Below are 25,075 nucleotides of genomic sequence, written 5' to 3' on the forward strand. Positions count from 1 at the left end.
ATCTGGTGCTGGGGCCACAGGGGTTCCTGCACTCCAGTGTTTGTTTGCAGAATGCAGGGTATAAGATGTGTTTTGGTTTAATTTTTGTTCAATTTTTTAATGTTTTTCATGGTTAACCATTCAGAGGAACAATCTTTAAGCTGCGTTCCCTCACATCTGTTCTTGTTCACTTACGTGTAATGCTAACAGTTGGTAAATAAATTATCATTTAACAGATACTTTTTCAAATATTTCCCCAGCCCTTTTGGACAGATTGATCGAGTGGAGGCAAGTAAATGAAGCAATAGTTTTGTTTGAGAAGGGAGTATCGGCTTTCTGTAGTTCATGCTTTGCAAGTATCTTTATACAGGATCTGGAATATCTTGTCTCCTGAAGCTTAGCTGTTTCGCTCAGTAACTCTGCTGAGCACCATTCTGGCCTTACTCGAACTACATCCTCTGTTAGTAGCAACCTTCCTGCATGTTTTCCAGTAGATTTACCAGTGAGATATCACTGAATGTAATTTTTACATTTGCTGGCTGTTTGGTAGTGAAGTGAAAACTGCTGGAGGTTCTGGAGATGTGTCATTTTGTTTCAACTGTTAACAGGAAACTGAGCAGGAAAAAAAAAACCAACAGAGTTTTGTTGCCAAGAACTAGGAAGAAAGAAAAACAGGATGGACATAAATCCAGCTCTCTACTTGTCATTTTAGAGCTTGTTGTTCATTAACACCGACTTCCTGCCATTGTTCCCCCAACTGGTGCATGGGGCGTTTTTTAAGAAACAGAAATATTGGAGGCTTTGGCTCTAAGAAGAAGAGCTTTGTTGATTTCAGACCACAGGGAACAAACCGTGTGATTGAACACTTGAAAAAGAATTAAAGAATTGGCACTGGACGTTTAAAGTAAGAGCTACTTTTTCTTCTGTGTGTGGTAAACAGAACTTAGTTGTCTCCAGCAGCTTTACCTCTGCTTTCACTGTTTGGTCCTTGTCACAGAAGGTGAAGCCGGTGTCTTCTTTTGCCTTCCCATAGGTTTGGTGGTTCAGGCAGTGTTTCTGTGTCCTGTAAGCAGCACGACATACTTGCTGTTGCAGTAAAGTTGGCAGAATTTCAGATCTTACAAACCATGTGAAACGTGGCTTCTAAATCAACTCTTCACAAATGCCAAGGCACCTGCCAAGAACCTGCAGCCTAGAGAGAGCTTCTCTGTCCTGAGATAGGGCCTGAGAGGTCTTACAGATGTGCAAGAACTTGCTGTCGCCCACACTCTTGGTTGTGCTTCGTTTCAGCGTGCCTACCCATGCATTCAGAGAAGTTGAATGATGCTGGGAAATTAAGTCATCAAACTAGTGATTCTGAAACCTTACTGCTGTAAGACTCTGGAATACATAAAGGGACACACAGTCACACTGACATGAGAGGGACCAAAGTCACCAGAGCCCTTCTGATGTCCAGGGGAGTGTGATCCTCCACAGGGCTTGGTCAGCTTCCACTGGCGTAGCAGACCTGACCTAACGGAGCGCTGTGTTTGGTGGTTGAGTCTTACCCAAGTGCTTGAAAGAGAAGGAGTAGCAGACTGGGAGAAGTAATGTGTGCGCCTCAGAATATTAGATGAGGTTAAAGAGGAATAAATTTTTGTGAAATACTATTTCTGGTTGTGTCTTTCTTACAGTTTTGGAACCCTGATTGCGATTGGCATTACTGTCTGTGCAGTGATTATAATTACTTTTATTCTGTGCCTGACCTGCTCGTGTTGCTGTTTGTACAAAGCATGTCGAAGACCACGGCGTAAGTACTTGTATATTTATTTTCTTTTTCACATCTTTGAACAAGACTGTGTTATTCTTTTCCCTGGAAAATTGTGTTCGTGTAAAAGGTGAAAATCACCTTGCCTTATTTCACTGCTGTACAAGTTGTAATACCTAAATATTAAGAATAAGCATTTAAGCAGCTTCAGAATATGAACTCGCAGAGGGATGTTTTGGGATACTTCTTAAGCATTTAGAAGTTCTCTTTTCCCCACCCCCTTGTGCATGGATTTGGGGTGGGGGTTTTTTTGTTTAGGTAAGCAGGGGATAGGATGAAATTTTTAATTTTCTTTTAAAATGTACCTGAAAAGCCCCCGAAGGTGCAGTCTAGAGCAAAGCCTGTAATTGCAGCTTGAAGAGAGAGGAGGTCATGAAAACAAATCATTGCAGTTTATTAGAAAGTGTCAATACTCGATTCCAATCAGAGATGTGAACCAGTGATCCACAGAAATCAATGACTTAATGAGTATTTGCCTCTCTGCTACTTGGAGAAAGGCAGTCTGACATGTGGACCTGTCTGACACAGTGTCACACTGACACAGCGTCACACTGACACAGCGACGTGTAGACAACGCACAAAAGGAAACTAATTCAGGCAGTCTTGGTAGGACCATAAGGAGGACCTATATCACCTTAATCCTTAAGAACAGATAACATCTCCAAATGAGCATTTTTTTCAGCCTCATACAGAATGATAGGTAACTTGGCTGCAGGGTCGATTTCCTGGCTTTTGGGGAGTGTAAGAAAATTTCTTTGCTCTTGGAGTTTGAGAAACAAGGAGATAGGTTGGCTGCTGTCCCAGTGGCTCCGGCTGCCACTGAGGTTTACAGTGTACGCTTCCAAATGTTTTGTGGAACTTTGAAAATGAAATTGCCCTAATTTTAAAGTGAGAAATGGATATTAAGAGAGAATGTTTTTTGCCTTCCTGCTGTAGGCTGTCTCAAGTAACCTCTAGCAATGCTAGCACTAACCTTGTCCCTTTTTCTTGTTTGTAGCTGTTGTGACCACCACTACTTCCACGACAGTGGTTCATGCTCCCTATCCCCAACCTCAGGGAGTGCCGCCCAACTACCCGGTAGCCCCGTATCAAGGATATGAGGCTGTGGCTATCCAGCCACAACCGGGAATGCCGGTAGCACCCTACCCTGTACAGTATCCTCCCCCTTACCCCATGCAGCCACCGGGACCCCCAGCTTACCATGAAACCATGGCAGGTAAGATGGTGCTGAGTGTTTCTTCATCTCCTAAATAGCCAAAGAGTAGCATTGGAGCCAATCTTGTCATTTACATTTATTCTTTTCTATGACAATATTAATGTAAGTGTAAACGATGCAAAACTTGAGTGACAGTAGATGCTGTGATTCACCCTTGCTGAAGTTTCCCATCACCATTTCTGTTAAGCATTGCGAGAGGAAATGCAGCCGGAGCTGTACTGGCAAAGTCTGGTGGTATGGGGGCGCGCCAGTGGATCCAGGAGAATGTTTTACTAATTCAATTGAAATTGCACATTAAAATTCCAGTCCAGTTAACATATTTATAGTAGCTGGGTGTTTCTACATACTCTTTCTAAACTAATATTTGCTAGGTGTTTAATATGTACACAGATGACATTTTCCAGTGGTTCCTTGCTATGTTTATGGAGTAACAAGTTTCTGTTGAACTTCAGACAAGTGCCAGTGAGTAGCAGTTAGAATTAATAGCCTCAAGGGGCACAGGGGAGATTTAGGTTGGATATTGGGAGGAATTTCTTTACTGAAAGGGTTGTCAAGCGAGTAGCCATTGTACTTGAGGACACGGTCTGGTGGTGGACTTAGCAGGGCTGGATCAATGGTTGGACTCGATGATCTTAAAGGTCTTTTCCAACCAAAACCATTTAATGATTCTGAGAATTACAAGAACCACTTGTCTTCTGCTTTCCTTCTTTCACAAGGTTGTTTTCACACAGCTCTGTCATTGCCATTACTGATTCCCTCTTCTGCTGGTAATGTCTGTTCTCTAACAGTTGGCTCCCGGCTGTTCAGAGAGATCAGAACTAGGCTGTTGTCTGTCCCAGGATCTACAAACCCTCCTACAAACCACAGTGTTACTCCTTCTAAGTAACAAAGTACAGTCCTGAACAGTAGATAGTGCCCTTAGAAAGTAGCTCTTCCAGGATGACTCAAAGATAAAATGTTTATGGTCTGAAGAGTTTGCAAAACGGTTAGAAATTGTACATTAACAGCATGCGAACCAGCCCCACATGTGAAACCACTGACCCGGCAGGCTGTTGACTTCATCTTTCTGTTGGAAACAATGAAGAAGCTGCAGGTTTTATGGGATTACCCCCAGGTGCCTTGCCTTCATCTTTATCATGCGAGGGAGCCAATAAACTGGTGGTTTTGCTTCTCTTACTCTCTGCTTTATGCATTAGCACAAACTGTTCGGAAGTCCAGCTCAGATGGTGGATGAGCCAAACCTCTTAACTGTGTGCTTGAAACAGAAGTTGCTGTTATGGATGTGGAACTTGGAATGTTTACGGGTCTGTTTTTTCTTGTGCTTTGCTTTTGCAGCTGGGTCTGGCGCACCTTACCCCATCAGCCAGCCCCCCTACAACCCTGCCTACATGGACCCTCAGAAGCCCACCTATTGAAGAGATCTTCTACTACATGTCTGCAGACAGAACTGTTTACAGTATCGCTTGTGCTGTTCACACCATGAAGCTGCAGTATATTTTTCTGGAAGACTGCAATCCTTTGTCTAAGTAAAGTGGAAGTTAATCCAATATCTTTTTTTTTTTTTTTTTTTTAATGCTTCAAGAGGAATGGGTATTTTTTTTTTGTAGAAGTTGTGAATTTATACCTCATACAAAGAGATGTTGTTCTGTCTACAGTGTGAAAAGCATGACAAAGGAATACTTCAGAAATAAGAACCACAATAACGTTTGCTGTGCAATACTTTTGAGAGGCATGGTCCAATGCAAGCATTATCAAACACCCAAAGCAGTATCCATCTTTTCACAGTGTGAAAACGTAAAAACTTAACCTCTAAGGAACTACCTGATATATGTTACGTACGTTCTTCCTGGTTTGAAGCTACTATTGTTAGGTAAGCTACAACAGAATAGTTTCATTTACCATTGAAAAGGGAATTTTCCTTTTTTTTAAACACATTTGTTTTCAGTCGGGTAGCAAACCATGTGTAATTGTCTGTGGACTCGTTGCATTTTTCTGTGCCTAAATAGCATGAGCTGATAATTTCCTTGTATTCCTTCCCAGTTTTAAGGCTTAAAACCTGTGCCTTCATTGGGTGTCTCCTCAGGCTGTTTTAATTTAGAGCTAGAAATCAATTACCAAACCAAACTCCATCACTTAGTAGAACAAATAGACCAAAAGCTGAAAACCTGAGAATTCTCCATAGAAACTATTGGACAAGTATCTGTTATCCAAAATTATTGGATAGGCTTGTTGAGGTCAGATATTGTTGATGAGTTTGGAAGGAAAATTGTCACCATAATCATAGCCACACAGAAGTACCTGCCAGTGTGCAGTCCTGCCTCTTCAGAGGGGAGGAGTTCATTTTACAGGGTAGATGGGACGTCAGGCGTAGCTTGGGATTTTGAAATGCTATGGGTTTGTCACTGTCTGTAGTGGGAACTGCAGAGAGCAGGAACCTAGGAACGATAGATTCTTACAGACTCAGTCTGCATTTGAATTAGAGTATGCAGGGAGGATAAGAAATCGCAGCGCAGCACACCAGAGAGATTAAACGTCCCTCTTGTCTTCAGCATTCTTGTGATGCTGAGTAGAGAATGGGAAGTCAGTGAAAGGAAAAGTGGCAGGATGTTTTCAGGGATGTAGGGCTTGGAGTCATGAAATGTCTTGAGAATCTTCATGACTTTTACCAGTGTCTGCAAGGCTTTTGGCTTTGCACACCCTGTATTGATCAAACGAATCAGGAATTCTACAATTCTGCCTTTTCTAACACTGAAATACAGTTTGTTATTGCACAGTAGAGTGATTTAATCTGTATGTATCACTGTGACATAATTGGAGAAAGAATTTTGGCGTATCTTATACACTGATTTAACTTTCTTAGAGGCCACAAAGACATTTGTCCTGTGATTGTATGTTAGGGGTACATTACTGTTTGAAAAATGCTCTTGGTGGTGTTTTACCTCACGGGGAGTGGAAACTGCTGCCATCAAAGGCAGCCTTGTTTTTCTTCCTGATTTCTCAGTCTATTTCTAGGTTATTCCAGTTCTTTTTTCAAGAAAGTCTTCAGGACATTTCAGAAGAAACTCGTGAGAAGTTTTTAGCATTGGGATTCATGACAACCTCTGCCCTCTGTTACAGCTCTAAAGGCACTGAAGTTAATAGTGTGAAATGGGGCAAAGAGGCACTCAGAGCACACGCATGCCCTGATCCACAGATCCTCCTGTTTCCTGCCTTGTAAGCTGCCTTCATTTCACTTAAGGACAGAAATGACAGAAATGGCCAGTGTCTCCTTCATCATCCGTAGTGTTTCCCTAGAAATCTGGGATTTGTATGTGTGGGAGGGCACTGAATAACTGCAGAGATGATTCCCTCACTGTAGATCCTACCCCTGTGTGTTTACTTATGCAGAAGGAGAGTGGACACTATGGCAGCGTCTTCGTTAGGCAGCTGCCTGTATGGAGTCTGGCCAGCGAGATGCAGCCAATGAGCACAGCTGCCGTGCAGCACTTGGAGCACGGGTATGGTGGTGTGGTGCTGGGCTTCATGAGGTGTGGTTACTCTGCACGTCTCTGTTTCCTCCCTCTTATGTGATCAAGTGTACAGTTTGTGGCAGTGTTAGCAGGGTTGTGTTTTGGTTATGAAAGGAAAATCTGCAGTTCCATGAGGAGTCAACTCAATCATCTGCCATCATCCCCGAGGAAAAGATAGAAAGCAAAGTGGCAACAACAGAGGTCACCGAGTCTGAAGTTTTGGTGCAGATGTTTTTCAGGGCAGTTTGGTCTGTACAGCATTGTGTGTACTGCAGTACGAGGGGACAAGGGAGAGCGTTAATTTATACCTTTCCTTCAGTGAATTTGTGCTGATGCTAACACAAGTGAAGAGACAAATTGCTAATATACAAGGAACTGCATTGGTGGTAGTGTTAGTGCTTCAGTGACAAACCACCACTTCCCTCACTTTCTAATTGGAGTGCCTGACCAGACCTTTCCTCATTGTTAACTGTTAACGATGGTAAATGCAGTACGTAACAGGACCAGATTGTTCAGTTGTTGCCATGCAGCCCATTGAGACTTGTTTGCATATAGTTAAGAGAATGGAATGGTTATGGAAAAGGTGGAGGAGTTGATCTAAACTTTCACGCCCTGCTGACCTGTCGGTCCAACCCATTCTTGCCTTCACATAGAACTAGTACCTACAACGCATGGGGGAGGGTAGTTGCCATTTTAAATGCTGAAAGAGTGTATGTTCATTTTGCTTAATTCTGTAAGTGCCTTTGTTTCAGAAACATTTTGTGAGATTGCATACAGTAGAACTGTTGAATTTACTAAATAATCGTTGATTTTATTACATCCTGTAACCGAGCTTTGTATGTTGTTTGTAGTTTAAATGTAAGTATTCAAAAGAAATGGCATAAACTCTATGCACCTTTGTGATAAATGCAGTGTTTGAAGTATCTTCTATCAATTCAGTATTCTTAGCCTCAATTTGAATGTTATTTAGGAGCATACCTGCAAATGCTGTAATGGATGTGCTGTTGTAAAATCATTTCCTTAGGTTTGAGACCCAACTGACTGCAGCTGTCAGTGCTGGGTGGCGAGGAGGCTCTGCCTGGCGCAGCAGGAACAGACCCTCATTGTTTACTTTCTCTCTGTACGTAGCTTTAGTAGAAATAAACCAGAGTTTATTTGTGTACCTTGGGTCCCTGGATCACCACAGGAAGGTGCTTAGCAGTGCTAGGATGACTCCAGTGGCTGCTCAAGTAGTGTCACCAGATCTGTCAAGTCAGCAAGGCTGTTGTCCTCCTTGATGCATAAAGTTGCCCGAGTGCTGGGTAAGTGAGTATAGGCGCTGTGTTCGTCCTGCCCAGCTTTAGCCCTGCCTGCTCAGTACAGTTCACCAGGGAGGAAGAAGCTGGCTCTACTTCACTCAGCATTCAGCAAAAGGCGGGGCTCGAGTTGCCATCCCCACAGGCAGGGAAACGGATGGGAGGCCGCTGTGGACTGAGGAGTGTGATAACCACATATGGAGCATGACTCGTGGGTTTTGTTGTTGCTCAATACTTTGTTACTCAGTCCTGTGACTATGTGCGATGCCAGAGTAAATTCCCTCTCTTGGTTTAGCAGAGGCACAGCTCATCGATAACATGTTGGGAGAACACACACTGGCTTTGGAAAAATCTGCTGTGCTGTGCTTCTGTGTGCAGAAGTGTCTGCTGAGAGCAGGCTGCCTTCTGGTGTTGATAGGCTGGGAGAAGTAAACCAGTAGCCCCATAACCTGTACAAAAGCTTCAGGTGTTTTCAGGGGATGCTCAGCTCTTGCAGATGTGATCGGATCTTTTTAATCCCAAGAGTGTAAAAAAGGGAAGAATTACTGAAGGCCAGTACAGTCCTGTAATCATCCTGACCAGACTGGCCCCTATGAATTAACTCAATAATGAATTGTGGCAGTTCTGTACGTCCCCCTCTGTCTGCTTTTTCCCCCAGGAGTGCAGCCTCATTTTCCCTTGGGAGCATGGACTCTTCAGTTACAGAAAATGCCTTTATTTTTAAAAGCTACGATTTAATTTCATAATACCATGATGTTTGGATTGCTTTTACTGGTGAGGGTACAGGGTTTGGGGTTGGTTTGATTGTAAATAGCCTGGGCTACAGTACTTAGAAGTCAAAAGTGGGAAGAAATCAGAGCGTAGATGTACCAGTTAGGGCGGTGTCTGTTAGAGGGGGTGGATGGGAGGGGATCGAGGCCAGAAGGAACGGTTTGCGGGATTTCTTGGCAGATTTTTCCAGATAACACTTCTGTTTACAGAAAATTCAGCAGTAATGTGCTTCTCCCTCCTCCCAAGCTGCCATACACGCGCCCTTCAGATGAGGCCAGGAATTTTTTAGACCCATTTATATAACTATGGATTGCCTCAACAACTTGGGATTCCTTAAGTAGTTTTTGCCCAGACTCAATAGTTCATTTGGTTGATTACAAAGAAGGGGTTTAAATGCATCTTATCTTATCTCTCTAAACACAAATTGATTGGAGAAACGAGGTGGCAAGAACACCACAAAGCAATGGAAAAACAGTGCCAGGCCCCTGCATTTTGGGATATCACAGACCCTGCCATCTTTAGGCCAGCCCCGTTTGCCACTCACAGCAGGGCTGATGCCGGGTGCTGCTTTACTGCTGTTCATAGGGCTATTTTTAAGGACTTAACTTCATGCTTATTTTGGGTTTGAGTAAAGATGGGGCTTTTAAGTGACATTCTTGAGTTCTTAGGGCCAGGAAGTGCAGCGGTAGGGGTTTGTGTCTGGTTTTTATTTTTGCTTTTATTTGTTTTTCAAGTGGCTAAGTCAAGCAGTTCCATCACGCCATCTCTGCCTGGTGCAGCTTCGGAGGAGCTACCACACAAGCACGAGTGGCTTTGCTGTGCCCGTGCCTCCTTCCTTGCTGCAAACCAGCAGGAACAGGGCAGTTGTCCAGATGCTACAGGGGACTTGAAACCCACTCCTGAGAGGAGTAGGTGGCAGCTTGTGCTTCACAGGACGATCAGGCCGTGCCTGGTGGAGCTCTGCTGGCTGCTGCTCAGAGGAGGACGATCCCTATGCTGTGTTGTGGGAGGAAGATGTGAAGCTTTGCATCTAGGAGCTTTGGCCCTAGGGAGACGCTGGGTTGTGACACTAGTTATTCTTACAGAGCAGTTTCTGGGAAAGCTCTCTTCAGAAGTGAAAGCCAAGTCAAGAGCTTGCCTAGGACCAGAGCAGGGCTCTTTGCCCCAGCACACGAGGGCAGGACACAGCCTCTTTGGGTCATGACCAGAGAACTGGATGTTTCCCAATTTTCTAAGGGCTTCCTTCCCACTGCAGTACTGTCCCCTCGTGCTCCCTGGAGCCAGGCACGTTCTGGATTGAGTATCTGTCAGCAGTTGGAAAAGCTTTCCAAATTATTTAAGTATACAAACCTGTAGGCCCACTTCAGCAGCACTCGCGCTTCCCTTTCTCAGGTCCAAGGCCGAGCTGACACCTGCAGCGAGCGTGGCAGCTCATAATTGTACAGCAACAGTTCTTCCTCCTCATCAGTGCTGCATCCCAGTAACGAGACACTCATCTTCAGTGCAACACCTATCTGGGTACTGCACCCGGAACACCAGTCGCTCTGTGCACAGGCCATTACTGTGCTCTGCCCGGGTAAGACACAAAGCTCTCTCCCACATCACCACCTTATTTGTGTAAGGTCATTTTTTAAACAAGAAGCTGTAGCATTTTTGGTTTGGCATCTCGGGAGTTCATAGATTCATAGAATAGTTTGGGTTGGAAGGGACCTTAAACATCATCCAGCTCCCATCCCCTGCCATGGGCAGGGACATCCCACTGGATCAGGCTGCCCAGGTTCACTTCCAGCAGATTCATGACAGAGAAAAACGAGTGAACTGTGATCATTACAGGACGTGAATTTCTTGCTCAGAACCGAACCACCAACTGCAAGTTATTTCTAGAAAGGCTTTTAAAGTCACAGGAAACTCTTTACTAGTAGAACATGAAAAATTTGGAAGTCAACCAAGAAAAGTGTTACAGCTGCAAAAGACACAAATACAAAAGATTTTCCTATCAACGCAGTGATCCCAAACACCTCAGCACATTCAGCATCCAACTCAGCTGCAGTCACAGTAAATAGTGACATTTTCACATTTCATTCACAGCAGTTTCACAGAGGATGAAATTCATGAACTGAACCAGTCACAAGCCACCGAATGGTTTTGCACAGCAAAACAGTACCTTGCAGGATCATTCTTACATCAAAATATCTTTGCTTTCAGCCACACTTAGCACCTAAACCACCACAAAGGAATGTGAATTAGTTATGCTGCATCCGAGTGCAACCTTTACACTATCGATTAATATTAGACCATTTAGATCTCAGATTTACACTGACAGTAATTCTTATGATTGAGAGGAGGAAGGACAGAGATCTTTGCTGGACATTAGCTAGCTGGAGTCTATTTCTTGCTCTTCTGCCTCGGGAGGATACAATTCATCCAAAATCATCTCTGCAACAAGAAAAAAATCTTATTTCAGAGGGTCACTTTTCTAATTGATAAAGTAGAGTTATAGCTGGTGTCTTTGCATTGTGAAACATGACTGTGGAAGGCTACGGCAAACAGCCTTTGTCAAGGTTCAGTGCAAACAGGCCTTTAGAGATGAGTTTTGTCATACAAGCTTCTCCCCCTCTTCTTGAAATCCTTTCTTTTTAGGCACTGAAGGAGAGGATGATGTCGGAGAGTCAGTTAAATTTAGCTATTAATGGAAAAACACTAAAAAGCACTTTGTTCTTTTCCAGCTGGTTCTGACTAACAGCATCAAGGGACAAGGAGAAGAGGCAATTCCTTGAGATCTGTGCTCTCTAGGAACAGGATGCTGAAAGCACAGGGCAAGGCCTGACAGACACAGGCTGGAGGAGCTTTTGGGGAAATGGAGGAAGGCTGGGGGAAAAGAGGACGTAAAAAGATGTTAAGAAGGCAACAGGGAAAACAACTGCAGAAAGCAGGCTTAATGCTAGCTGGAGACTTTGAATAATGAGGGAGCTTTTAAATGTGGTCATAGATAGTGCACATTGTTCTGCTGCAGAGAGGTGGAGATCTTGTCTGATCAGGTAGTAGAGATGTTTTTAGGGGGAGAAGAACAAGGTAGAACTATTAAAGAAGAAAAGTACAGGAGTGAATCAGTCTAATGAAGCCTGAGAAAGTGTAGTATGGACTGCCACCTTCAGAGGGGTCAGCAACAACCATCCATGGCTTTTGGTATGTGGTACTTGTTAAATGAGATAAATTCCTATTTCCACAGCATGGAAAAAAACCAACATCATCTGAGTGGTTTTACCTTCACAAGCATTCAGCTTTTGAGTCTTCCTGAGAATGGCCCTTATGCTCGGCATGGCTTGCTCGTACTGATGGAGAACCTCCAAACGGTGTTCGTGAAACAGTTTATCTTTCTGAGACAGGCTGTGCAAGAGGAGAACTGCATCCCGTAAGAACTGAATGACTTGTTCCTTGTGTGCACACACACTGTTCTCAGATCTTCTGATCTTCATCCACTGTCTGTGTAACATTATAATCAGTGCCTTAACCACCTGCAGGAGGAGAAAAAAGGCACCTCAATGCACTAAGTAAAATTACAGCGGTGGAAAACTTATTTCATTCTGAACTTTCCTGATTAATCTCCTCAGACTTCCTGATTTCAGAATATTTTCTAGCAAGCAACAGCCAGCTTCCTAGAAAGTGAAATCCTTGGAAGTACAGAACACTTCTGTTTCCTTACAGCTAAAAAAAGGCGCAAAAAGCTATTTTGGCATTGTTAGGGGTACCTTTAATTTCTCAGCAGATTAAGCTCAGATGCTGCAGTGACATACCTCGAGGCTACACTGGCAGTCCGTGCCAGGTAACAAAGCTGCAGGACCAGAACGCCATGTGCACCTTGTCAGGAGTCGAACTGTCTATGGCAAAGACACAGACTGCGTTATCAGGGGAACTAGGGCTCGGCAGAACTATCAGACAATCCAGCTGCAAATAAAGGAGGTTAGAATTGATATTTCATTACTCGTTCCACACATTACTGGTTTTTTTCTTGAGTTGATCATTTTTACCCCCAAAAACTGTTAACAGTTTTCCCATATGTGGAATTTGCCTGGCACAGAAACCTTTTCAGCTGTCTGATGGGAAAGGCTAGCGAGCGGCAGTGGCCATAAGTCACTGCCTACAAATAATACATTTACACTTAATATCACAAGTGTAGGTAGGGCGATAGTGAAATGGTTCAGAATTCTTTCAAATGACAGCAGAAGTGGAGCAAGTGGTAGAGCCTTGAACGAGTCACCTCTGTCAGTACAAACAATAGCAATTAAATGAAAATCTGTTCTTTATAGATCTGATTACTACTCTAGTGCAGCAAGCCAGACCAAATACCACGGATATGACCCTACGCTGCTACAGACTGCCTTGCCAATTACATGTAAAAACTCATACGATTCAGCTCAGAAGTTACCAATACAATCAAGCGAATTGTGGAGTTCGCTTCTTTTATTCATCTTTTGATCTAAAGCCTAGTGTCAAACATTTACAGACATCCTAGGACCCTTCCTGCTCTTCAAGCAAGACTGATGTCATCTTTAAGACCAGTCACCGATTCACTTTCAAGCAGCTGCTCCAAAATCATCGCAAGCCCTTCCTTGCAGTGCTCTCTTTCAGCTGAGGGAAGAACTTGCTGTCAGACAGTTTGGGCTTGGCTCTGCTCCTCCCGCTCCCCCAACTGGAAGCGGCAGGAAAAAGCATGTGAACAAACAGCTGGGGTTACCTCTTGCTCCAGCTGCAGCCAAAGCATTTCAGATGCCGATTTATCTGGCCTCGATGTGATGTACATGTACAGTGCTAGGAGGAGGCAGGTGTCTGAAACAGAGAAAGCTTTGGTCTTCTGCCACCTGGTCAGTTGTTTAGGACAAAAATTAACTGTCACACACAAAGGCATTTCAGAAAGTATGTAATGTGCTATCCTGGGCCTCAGGCTGAACTTTTTGCTTCATTTCAGACACCTTAAGCAGTGCTGAAGAAACTGACCTGTCCCTAAACTTTATAGGGGCATTTGTGGCAACGCTGTCCTTCTCCATTCCTAAGGAACTGGACATAGACTATTTGTCACACAGAGCACTGGAATCCCTAATCTCAGTGTCATGAGTGCTGATAATTTACACTTCTAAAGTCTTCAAAAGATGGATAAGGCTCTGAGCAGCCTGTTCCAAGGGAAGGTGTCCCTGGCAGGGGGATTGGAATTGGATGAGCTTTAAGGTCGCTTCCAATGCAAACCCTTCTATGATTCGATTAATCTGGAAAGCAGTTGTAAAAATCCACATGGATACCAAGAGTGCTGCATGTAGACAGACACCACAGACAAAATAATCCTCAAACAATACCTGAAACACTGCACCAGAAAACAAGTTTTCAGGTAACACAGCTTTTTTGGGGATTTAACATCTCGGAGCAAGGCCTGTTTGTGTTACTGTTAGTCTTGCTAACTGACATTCAGCCAATAACCATTCCGTGTTATGCAGTCTCTTACCTGAACGAGAACAAAGCTGAGCGACCAGCATGTGGTGCTGAGCAAGAACGGAGAGCAGCCTCACGGTCAGAAGGGCAGCAGGCAGAGGGGTCTCGGGACACAGGCACCGGAGCAGTGTCTGACTGCTCAGGAAGTGCTGAAAACTTGAAGAGACAACTCGCACTTAGAAATGGGAAATGCGCTGACAAGTTGAAAATACACTATTTCTTGTACACAGCATTGTAATTTACGCCTTTTTAGCCATTCAGAACATACCCGATCTCAACTTATGGGTTATAAATAAAAAGTATGCTGAAAGATGTACTATTATGCTTGCAGTCAGTCTGCAATTCATCCTATCATGTCTATTCAAACATGAGCAGGTGAAACATCTCACTTTGAAGGGAGCCTGTTTACCCACCAGGATAAGAATCTGTGCTTTCGCTCCACAAAACCCCCCAATGTGAACATTAGACACTGTGAGCAACTGCATATGGCCTCAAGAAATTGTCTCACTTCCAAGTGACAGCGATGCAATGAGGCAACAACATCTGCTTTGTTTAAACACTGTAACATCTCATTACTGATTGGGGGCAATTATCATACTCAGTAGCAGCACAGGCAACAGAAAGATTCTCAACTGCTTCTCAGCAGCGATCTGAGCAATGGGATATTCTCCCACGTGTCAACACTCCTACTGCCACCTGCACAAACAAGTTCCAGAGAACGGAAACTGCTAAACAACAGAGCCTCAAATAATCCCAAAGCTGTTACCAACTTACTTTATTAGCAACTCCAGTGTTGAATTTTCAGCTAGTTTCACCAGAGCCTTGAGGCTTTGGTTCAATACGCTACAGGTCTGGGAGCCTCTGGCAGCAGAAAAACCTACAACCTGCAGCAGCTTCTTAAACAAAGAATGCTGAGCTCGATCGTTACTGGGAGCATCCTTCGGAGCGACAGGCAGCCCTCCTTGCGTCCTGGTATCTTCTTTAGTATCGCACTGATCATCACACAGCATATTCTTGTCTGTCTTGGAAACCTGTTCATCTCCAGCAGCAGAACTTTTTTCCACTCCAGTAGACAGTAACGTGTGGACAACATCACAGCTATAAAATGCCAAATAATAAAGAATACCCAGTGACAGAACTGTAGTTTCTTCAAGAGACAGCTTCAAGTCCTCCTTATTCGACACCACATTTGTGTTGGTTCTGGAAGAAACAGCTGAATGGTTTCCACAAGAACTATTTATGGACTTGTCCACCGACTGTACCGCTTGACAGTACACGTCGATGTGGTGTTCAACCAAGGGCAAGAGATGCACAGCACCTCGGATCTTGCAGCGTGCGAAGGGCAAGAACTCTCTCTGGCTTTCTGCTGGGCTTCCTTCAGATAATCCTTCGTCCATTGCAATCAAGTTCAAGCCTGTTATTGCAAGTTTCTGAGCTTCTCGCAGGGATACATGAGGAGCAATTTCTTCTCGAGTTGTCCTGCTGCTGGGCAGTTGCGTGGACTTCCTGTCCAAAGAAAATTAAAAGAAGGGAAATACTTCAAAAGAAAAGGCAGAGAACATGGTGGAAATGTGATTTATCCATATTCTGAATCAAATAACGGAAAGCCTAGAGTACGAAGAGATGTCTGTTTCCAAAATAAAATATAGATTGGGGAAAACCAGAAAGCCCTACTCCTTGATTCCTATATGGGGGAGCAATTTCAAAGCTTTCCTAGGTCTTACAAAAGTAGTCAGAGCTTACAGCTGAGTAACTTCAACAGCTCACTATAAGCCATTATCTGAAACTGCATTTCAAACACTGGCTTCACAGTTTAAAGCTTTTAATTAATGATCAAAGATGCAGAATGACGTTCCAAGTTTTGTATTAAATGGCCCGAGCAAAACAGCATTGAACAGCCAGAATGAGCCATCCTATGTAAGCAAGCATTCCTTAGCGTGGAGAATGCCACTGCTCTAAGAACGCATCAGAGACAGTTTAAGAAAATTTACAATAGATCTTACATATCAAAATAGTTTGGCTGCAGGACAGCTCCCAGGAGAGGCTCGGTGTTACTGCTGAGAAGGTGGCAGAGTCCTAGTGACAACCCCGGGACAATGGGCTGCTTCATCAAGGCATTCAGCAAGAGAGAACCTGGAAGGGTACAGAAAAAAATGAATTTAAAACATGATTTAAACATTAACCAAATTATATTTAGTGATTTTTGAATTACAATCTGATACTAGCAAAGTCTCTTGAGCCAAGTGATCACACATCCCAACCATCCTGATGACTTGCCCTCCATGTTCCAGTCCAGACTTTAAATTATGTGATGCCATTCTATTCTGAACTGAGTTTTTAAGTCATCCTGGTGTTGGCTGTTGCAAATGTGGGTCTATTGGGTTTTATCTTCATTTACACTAAAGTACAATTTTCCTGGTTTTACATGTTTAGAATAAAAAACCTAAAACATGTTGATACTGGGAGAGCCAGACTTCTAGCAAGATCCTTAACATTCCATAAAGCAAAAACACAGGCAAACTATTTTCTTAAACAGAACAACAAAGAATGTTGTTAGGATACAAGACAATGAATAGAATCTGAAATGTTTTACTGCAAAAATCACAATATTCAAAGCCAAGCGCAACCAGTGCTGTTCTGCGCAGCAGCACTGTTCAAGCAGGCTGCCCAGCAGGACACTGCTTGGCAACGGCATTGTGCTGCTCCACGGAAACACTCACTGTCACCGCACGGACAGAATTCAGTTACCTTGGGTGTTTCGTTTATGTGCAGAGTTGTAGGAACCATGTTTTCCCATTGCTTCGTGCTTCACAGACGACACTTCAGGATGGGCGACCTTAGTGTCTAGACCAAACAGTGTAATTGTGATTCTAATACAGAACTGCATCGCTCATGTACGTTCCACAGGTTTCTCAATGCTATTGCTCTCTACTTTTCTTTTAGAAACAACCCCAATACCTAATGCTGAATTCCCACCCTGGCAGATTTATGTGACTGCGTCAGGTAAAACTCATCGTACAATTCCAAAAAACATGGAGCGTGTCACAATCCTCCCATCAGCGACACACACCACAGTTCCTGACCAAATGGAAGCCAAGAGCCTTGCAGGGTTCAGCAGGCAAACTACCAAGTGTGTTGACAAGCCAACAGTCATATCGAGTGTGGTTACCAACACTGACAGAGGCTGGAGAAATAGCAATGCTTAAAGGCTCCTGGATTTTAGCTTTTGATGGCATTCCTACTGCCCAGACAGTTTCAGACCGAATGCTGTAACTGACAGGAACAGCTCAGAATTTTCATGACTTCATGTAAGGATTAGTTGATGATATCTAAACTTCTTCCAGGTTCTCGCCATGGAAACATGGCAGTCGGCTGCTATAAAAACCCCACCGTTTCTGTTTTGTGTTACAGTAATCTTTAAATCCATGCATGTATTCTTTCCCTAAGCCCAACTCAATGAATTTTAAGATACAATTATGTGAGGATTACTGCTCTGCGTATGAAAGAGGAAATGATTAAACTGTTTCAGTTGTTTCTTTCAATGTGGCTAAATATGTACCATTTATAATAAGATCCCCAAAAGGTCAACTTTAAAGCCAAAGCCACTAGAACATAAAAACCACATTGGCTGACCACAGACTGATTCAATAAATGGTCAAATGATTTCCTGTTCTTCTTCCTTCCACAAGAAAGGTAGAGAACAATTTGGATATTATTATGTTCATCACATAATAAATTATAGTTTTTCATTCCGCCAACAGCCACTTCATCATTGACACCTTGGCATCTGGCAAACGGGCATTACCATAGCGTAAATTAACGTGACCTTGATGTAAATGTCAGTCCTGGCTGTTTAACACCAATCACTATAAAATAGCAAGAAATTTAAGCAAAAGATGAAACACACACTTGTTTTTCTCTGCAGTGAACCTGCTGACACTGTTTAGTCACATCATACAAAAATCCTTATTCAAGGCAGAATGCTCGTACGCTTGTACTCTAAAAATGCTGCCAGTTGGAGATGGCTTTACCTTCTTTGATCAAAGTAGTTACTGAAGAAGACGATGGTCTAGTGGACATTTCAGCACTGAAGGATTCCTTTGTAGGAAAGGCTCTTCTTCCAGGCTGTGGAGAACACTCTTCTGATTTCCCTTGTATTGCAAAGTTCTTTTTAGGGCTAAAATAAGAATCAAACACTTAGATTAATCAAGGTTTCTTTTGTCTTTGTTTTATTAAGCAAGGATCTATTTGAAAGCTTTTATGATAGTTATGTTCTAAAGGAACATCACCATAAAATGCATTTCTGTCACAGAGATAAAGAAGGCTCCTGTTGAGCCAATTCCACAGAGGCCAGCAGACTTTCTTTGGTTCTATTTTTTCAAGAAAACAGAGCTCAGAGTTCTACAAAGAAAACCTCCTCGATCATTTAAGCACACACATTGTAACTCAGATTCCTTTTTCAAACCTCATACCTGGGCGTTAAAACTGTCTGAGGAGCATGTTTATTTCTTTCACAGTTCTGAAGTCGCGTTCTTAATTCATTCATTTCCGCATCTTTGAACTGCAACTCGGACCGCAAGGACAGTAACTGAAAGAGGAATTAAAAAGACAGTTTTGCTGTTACCAGAGGACTTAGCGGTTTTACAACTGCAGAGCCACTGGAATTGCCGCAGGACTTCCAGGTGACCACCTACTGACTGTGACCTCTGCCTGAGGTCCCAGTTTTCATGCACACCAGTTCCGTTAACACTACCTTAGAAGCACATGCCACAAGTTCTGGCCAGAAGCTCAGGGCTCCTCACGACAGAGCAAGTGTCCCGCAGAACACGAGCACAGGGAGGCTGCAAACAGCACAGTCAGCAGCGCAAAGGCAGCCCCTGCCCTAGAGAGTTTTGGGAAGGGGACTGCAACAGGAGCAGCAAGCTGCTCAGGATCGTAAAGCACCTTTGGTCCCATTTGCCCACTTTAAAATACATTCCAATGTTCATTTCTGGACACTGCTTAAAAAGAAATAGCAACAAGTGAACAGAAACCTCAATGCTTTGAATTTTACTCTTTTCTTTTGGCAGAATAAAACTGAGCGAGTTCTTACAAATGCTTTATTAGAAGTAAGAGAATAAAAGCACACATCGTTTGGAAATTTCACACATGTTCTCCCACAGGCTAAATGGTTTGTGACATCATTAAGCCATAAAATTGGCTTCTGCATGGAACAGGTAACGGATGTAGTTACAAACCTTTTTGGAGAACTCTTTTTCTTTTTCACTTAAGGTCTGAGCTTTCTGCCGTTCTAACAGCATATATGATCTCTTCTGCTCCTCCATCACTTGCTCCATCTGCTGCATTGAATCACGCAGAATTTTAATCTCTCCATTTTTAATAAGAATTTCATCTTGCATTTCCTTCAGCTGCAAACAGATGAATTCCATTAATGGATGTACATAACCAACACTATGTATTTACACCATTATGTCATTGAAAATCAGGTAGATCTGTACAATCTAGGGAGAAAAATGCTCCTGTAACTCAGTTCAAAAATTCTGTAACATTGCTTCTAATCTTTTTCTGATTACATCAGGGTCAGCTACTGCTTCCTCTAACAGATCTGTAAAACGGCAGCAAAGGCACATTTTCACATACCGCCCCGGTATCTGCCAGAGACCATTCTCCTCCTTCCCCTGCCCTGTGATCATGTTCATTCTTTGAAAAGTATTCTGGTCACAAACATCAATAATTCATCCATTGTTTGGATGATAACAATGATCATTTAATTAAAACAACTCATCAGAATCACCAGCCAACAGGCACGCTGCCCTATGGCAAGCTACGCCCCCACACAGCATCTTCTTGTCTCTAGCATTCTGAACAGCCACCACCACTGGGACGAGGCTGCTGAGACAGGACAGAACAGGTTATTCAGAACAGCGTGGAGGAAAAAGCAGATACCTCTGTATCACTATTTAAAATTATCTTCTACCCTGAAGTCGAACATGGTGCACAGGCAGGAGCTTCCCCAAGATAGAAAGATATAACAGAGCTGGGAAGGATTCAGAGAGCAGAGGTAATGGTGACAAGAGGAAGGAAAATGGAGCAGGTCCCTTCCATCCAGGTGGAAGCACAACAATGGGGAGACCAAGGTCTACAGAGGCGCCAGGGTTGTGCATGAGTTATTCCTTGTTTACTGCCTCTCATACAGCCACGACCCATCCTGAGAACACATTGTTATGCTGTAGATCTCTTCCACACTAACAGGTATCCAACTCCCCCCCAGCATCTGAAAACACACTACAGAACACTGAATACAGGGATCATATTTCTGGATTACAAAGGACCAACAAGAAATTTCACCAGAGGTCAAAGGACTATTCTGGTTACACATCACCATAAACCTGCTTGGCTCTCATCCTTCCCAAGTTGTCTGCAAAGAACAGGCAGCCCTAGTACCGGCATTCCCACCTCCTCACTTTTCCACACCTATTTCTTTCCATAAAGGATCATTAGAAGGTAAAGTAACACAACACAACTTAAGAGTGACTTTACTTTCTCAAACGTTTATGTTGCACAAACTCACTCTTGCTAACAGGATAGAGAAGGGACTTGTTAGGAAACAAGGAAAACTGACAAACTAGCATTTGCTAATCTGGAATGACCAGGAAATAAGATTGCTCTTAACACTACTAGAGCTTCTTTCTACTATGCCGCTTTTAATAGATCCATGGATTTCAAAGATTGCTAATAAACTTGATTGGAATGAAATGCTTGGAATGGAACTCATTCCACCTTTCAATTAACTCTACTGAAAAACTAGACATTACAGGGAAGGGGAGGACATCACTAACCTTCTGTTTGATTTCTTCATGCTGTGTTTGCAGGACTTCAAACTGGAACGCATCCCGCAGACTATCTGCTGCGCCGCTTCCTGCTGCGGAAAGGAGCCGAGAGCTGTTCTGAAGCACCCGTGATGCATATGCATCACTGATAACATCAAGACTCCGATGCCATGAAATACGTCTGAATATCTCAATATTTCTATCATCGCTGCGAGCAGGTACACTGCACACAACTCACCTCTGCGGTCAAATTTTTAGAGCTTGTCCAAGCTTAAAACAGAGAAGAACCCCTCCCCTTAAACGCTTGTACCTCAAACAGCGAGATGACCCACAGTAAGCACAAGCACTGCGTCCCAGGTAACTTTAGTTTACAGACCCTGCACAGATAAGGGTGTAACAACTGCCTGACCTGGAGGGATTACAGATGTTAGCATGGCTGAACCACACAGCCCTCCGTGCTTCATTAGGAACAAACCCCTGTACCCTACATGCTCTTCCAATGTAAAGCTGACAACCGACTGCTAACACAAGACATGTTATACAGGTTGATGGTCTGTGAGCTTGGTGCTAAAAATGATACTTAAAGCACACTGGAAGTTTGTGAAACCTAGCTGGTGCATTTAGCAGGTTGGATACAGAACCCGCTTGGTTGATTTGGCAGGTTGAACACACCATGCCAGGACAAGAGCTGTGCTCTGGGCCCCTAACACTGTTGGTTTGACGCCTCCATGTCATTTCTTTGATCCTTAGGAGCTCCCTGGCCAGCGGGGATGGCCAGAACAATTCCTAAATGGAGAACTACCCTCTCCCCAGGCTGGTTAACAGCACAGACGGGTGCAGGACCTCAGGGGCAGCAAAACTGGCACAGCCTTTGACCCACACAGGCCGTGCCGGCACACAGGGGGAGAGGGAAGTCTGTTACCCCCTTACCCCAACCCTGGTACGGCCCACCTGGGCGCACTGACCTCCCGCTGCGGTTTCCCCAGCCTCCCTGCCACACTGAATTCTCCCTCCAGTTCCCTCTGCACTGCCGGTTACACCGACCTCTGTTCAACAGCCCCTCGGCGGCTCGCCCCGGTTCTCCGAAGCACACTGAACTCTTCCCTCCGTCCTCCCAGCCCTGACCTGTGCAGCAAGGATGTGTAGGGGAGAATGAGCCATTCTGTCTCTGCCACTCGTTTGCCTGTCAGGATGACTAAACTGGCACCTGGCCACCGCCTCCCTTATCAGATTTACACCACAGATTTCAGAACAAAGACTCACAGGTGATCCTCAAAACAAAAGTATTAATAAGACTTGTGAATAGAAATCTACATATGTTGCACTTGGGTGATTTAGACTATGAGTTTTTGTGACGGAAACATCCTGATCTACGACCCTGGATTTTTGGGATTCCTACACGTTGGTGGGGATTGCACTGGCAGGAAGCAATCCCCTGTGTCCCATACCATCGGGCGCCACTGACCAAAGTAAAGGAGATGGGCCGAGTGGTACCGGAGATGTTATCACACCAGAAGGGACTATAAGAGAATGAGAGGAGCAAGCCTTAATCAGAGCTCCCTCTCCGCTGGTCCGAGACCCCCCACCGACGTCAACAATCTACGAACAGTAAACACCAGTGTGGCCCCCCCCCCCCGGTCTCTCCCGTCTCCCCCCCGTCGGTAACTCCGGTCCCCCCCGTCTCTCCCGTCTCCCCCCCGGTCACACACCTCCCCGCTCCCCGCCGCCCTCCCGGCCCAGCGCCTGCGAGGCCAGGATCTCGATCTCCTCCAGCTCGTCCGCCGTGAACTCCTCGCCGTCGCCGAAGGGGTCCCCGGGGCCGTGCCCGCCGCTCTTGGGGCGCTTGTGCGGCGGGAAGCCGTTCTCCGGGGCGGCCCCGGCCCGGCCCCCCGCGAGCACGGCCGCGCCGCTGCGCTTCCTCGGCCCGGGCGCCGCCGCCATGGCGAGTCCCGCGCCCGCCCACGGGCAATGGGAGCGGCCGGGGCGGAGCCGCCCGAGGATTGACTGGCCGGGGCGGGGGTGCCGTGCCCGGGCCGGACCCGAGGCCCTGAGGCGCGAGGGCGGGCCGGGCCGGGCCGGCGGCGCCCGGGCCTCGGTCGAAAGCGGCGAGCGAGGGGCCCGGAACCGAGCCCGGGAGTCGAGGTGCGGCCTCCCCAGCGCCGCCTCCCCGGGCCCGCTGGCCGCACGGCGGTTGGCACCGGCCGCGATGCCCTTGGCCTCCTTGGCCCCCGGGGCCGCTGCTGGCTCATGCCCGGCTGCTGGCGGCCAGCGCCCCCGGGGCCTTCTCTGCCGGGCGGCTCTCCGGCCGCTCTTCCCCGGGCCCGGAGCTGCGCGGGGCGGGTGCGGCCCCAGGGCAGGACCCGGCCCTCGGCCTCGCTGAACCTCAGCCCGGCGGTCCCGCCTGTTCAGATCCCTCTGCAGAGCCTCCCTACCTTCGAGTAGATCCACACTTCCTCCCGGCTTAGTGTCACCTGCAAAGTTGCCGAGGTATTTTATTACAATAGATACCGTTTTACGCTTGGATTTGGCAAACGTGCAGTCAGGGAGGTCTCATAATCGTTTGTTACGTACCTTCTTTGCTCCACCCTGATCAAGAGAACTGTCACCTTTGAAATAGCTGGTTTAAATCAAAAAGCATAACTTAGTGCACGCTTTTTTTATCACTGAGACTCTGATAATGCACATCACGTCTACTCGACATGGGTCGATCCAGAACTAAAGGGATGGCAGAAATCTAATACGGGTTTATCCCGGGGAGGAAAAAGTCTAACAAAAGCCAACAAAACAAAGCGAAAAAAAAACCCCATCGCCTGTAAATGACAGCTCGTGGAGTTTTCCAACACATCTCGGATCTGGTGCTTTTTCAGAGCACGCGGAGAGAGATCTGTTCGTGCTGTGTGATCTCTTCTTTCCTTGAAAGGGCCCCACGGGTTCATCCTGCCAGAAGGTTGTGCAGCGCTGTGAGAAGTACAGTTTCATAATCGGCGTAATCTGCACTGGGAACGAGCTGCCAACAGAATGGCTAATCCTGCACTCCCCCATTTTCAGCTGCGCTCCCGTTCTGCCTGTAACGATGGCTGGAGCTGCTGTGTGGCCACGCAATGGGTCACACTGGTTTGCTGGGTCAGCTGAGGAACTTAAAATAATCCCACCTGAGGAAACCTGAGCTTTCTTTTGATGAATAGTCTGCTGGAACGTGCCCCTGGGGTGTAAATGTGCTAAGGGCAATGGGAAGAGAGGGCACTCGAATCTATGGCCAGGTTCGGAAAGGAGGTCGCAAGATCGCCCTTTTGAGGTAGCATGGTATTTATATTAGCCTCTCTGCACGTGGAACTGCTCGTTACCTGTGCTTATATGTTGGAGATGGCAGATAATCTGAGGTTTTAAATTTGAGAACACATCTCTTGAAAATACGGTTTCTGTTCATTGATTTCAGTCGTGACGATTCCCGTAAACTGGGTTCTTCACAGGAGTTGGTCAGGGGGAGCATTTATCTGGTATGGTGCCGTTTGAGCACAGAGATCACGCCAAAATGATTAGCACAGCAATCAATAAAATGTGGTGTGTGTGAATATCAGGAATTTAGGTATTTTGAAGTATTTGATAGCCATGGCAGGGAACATAAATCTGAATTTATCAGTGCGTGTATGACAGGAACTCCTCCTCAGTCCTTCTGCGCCGTCAGACACTTACACGGTTTGGTGTTTCATGCTATATGCTGAAACGTAATGTGTGACGCCTTGATGTGAATTTGTAATTTCTGTTCTGGAGACTTTGTACTCTGTGAACTAAAAGTTTTAATAGGAAAAGTCCCGAGGTTCTTCCAGAAGTGCCTTGCCAAACGATGGCAGTTTAGCTGAAGGCTAGGTGACTGGACCTGTTCTCTTCCCTGTTTACAGATGGTCACACAGCGCCTGTGCCAGAAAGCTGTTTAGGACGTGTCCTCCTTTACCCATTAACAGCTCCAAGGACCAGACACCAGGTTAGGGTATGTCTGTGATCCCGGACAATACGGTGTTTTCCCAGGGTCGGTTGTGCGTCACAGGACGGTGTTTGACTGTGGACAAACAGCATAACGTTAACAGCAAAGGATCTGCAGTAAAGCGTTAGCCTGTCCTGAGAACACGGAAAGTATCACGTCTGTGTAACTCCTGCCCAGGCTGCTGTCTGCTCTGTCCGCCTGCTTT

At 45.2% G+C, this 25,075-nt stretch overlaps 3 protein-coding genes across 21 annotated transcripts in view; 2 read left to right on the forward strand and 1 right to left on the reverse strand.

Annotated features, from left to right (window-relative positions):
- SHISA5 (shisa family member 5) overlaps positions 1-21,069 on the forward strand; it is a 35,080-nt gene extending 14,011 nt beyond the window's left edge. For 5 of the 9 annotated variants that reach the window (XM_054076309.1, XM_054076308.1, XM_054076306.1 and 2 more), the window contains 3 exons: positions 1,653-1,768; positions 2,784-3,002; positions 4,338-9,953. In XM_054076309.1, coding sequence (XP_053932284.1) covers positions 1,653-1,768; positions 2,784-3,002; positions 4,338-4,417 — 415 coding nt within the window. In that variant the 3' untranslated portion in view covers positions 4,418-9,953. Of the gene's footprint in view, positions 1-1,652; positions 1,769-2,783; positions 3,003-4,337; positions 9,954-20,930 lie in introns of those variants that run through there. The other 4 variants (XM_054076310.1, XM_054076311.1, XM_054076314.1 and 1 more) reach the window with 2 other exon arrangements.
- Positions 9,978-22,978, reverse strand: ATRIP (ATR interacting protein). Of its 11 annotated transcripts, none has more exons than XM_054076292.1 (14): positions 22,598-22,978; positions 21,933-22,013; positions 20,898-20,980; positions 19,296-19,466; positions 18,531-18,646; positions 18,090-18,235; positions 16,807-16,902; positions 16,062-16,191; positions 14,833-15,564; positions 14,072-14,214; positions 13,313-13,404; positions 12,372-12,455; positions 11,843-12,092; positions 9,979-11,013 (listed from the first exon to the last, which is right to left on the reverse strand). In XM_054076292.1, exons 1-14 carry the CDS (start codon positions 22,827-22,829, stop codon positions 10,952-10,954), a joined length of 2,418 nt encoding a protein of 805 aa, XP_053932267.1. In that variant the 5' UTR covers positions 22,830-22,978; the 3' UTR covers positions 9,979-10,951. The 11 variants fall into 11 exon arrangements, 7 of the variants coding, with proteins under 7 accessions (XP_053932270.1, XP_053932267.1, XP_053932266.1 ...); XM_054076291.1 differs by having other exon boundaries at positions 20,898-20,977; positions 22,598-22,829; XM_054076295.1 differs by lacking the exon at positions 13,313-13,404 and having other exon boundaries at positions 9,978-11,013; positions 12,372-12,451; positions 22,598-22,829.
- Positions 22,979-23,239: 261 nt separating this feature from the next.
- Positions 23,240-25,075, forward strand: part of RNF123 (ring finger protein 123) — a 47,500-nt gene continuing 45,664 nt past the window's right edge. The window contains exon 1 of the mRNA XM_054076284.1: positions 23,240-23,375. The gene's annotated coding sequence lies outside the window, so the exon portion shown is untranslated. The remainder of the gene's footprint in view (positions 23,376-25,075) is intronic.

Source organism: Cuculus canorus, chromosome 11 (assembly GCF_017976375.1).
Source record: "Cuculus canorus isolate bCucCan1 chromosome 11, bCucCan1.pri, whole genome shotgun sequence".
Lineage (NCBI taxonomy): Eukaryota > Metazoa > Chordata > Aves > Cuculiformes > Cuculidae > Cuculus > Cuculus canorus.

Bases quoted from the DNA above. Each gene is read 5' to 3' on its own strand.
- ATRIP (XM_054076292.1), bottom strand. From the start codon at position 22,829: ATGGCGGCGGCGCCCGGGCCGAGGAAGCGCAGCGGCGCGGCCGTGCTC. The intron at 20,981-21,932 runs GTCGGTGTAACC...TCCTTTCCGCAG, and splicing joins CGAGGGGCTGTTGAACAGAG to CAGGAAGCGGCGCAGCAGAT. The intron at 15,565-16,061 runs GTAAGATCTATT...TTCTTTGGACAG, and splicing joins CAGCCAAACTATTTTGATAT to GAAGTCCACGCAACTGCCCA.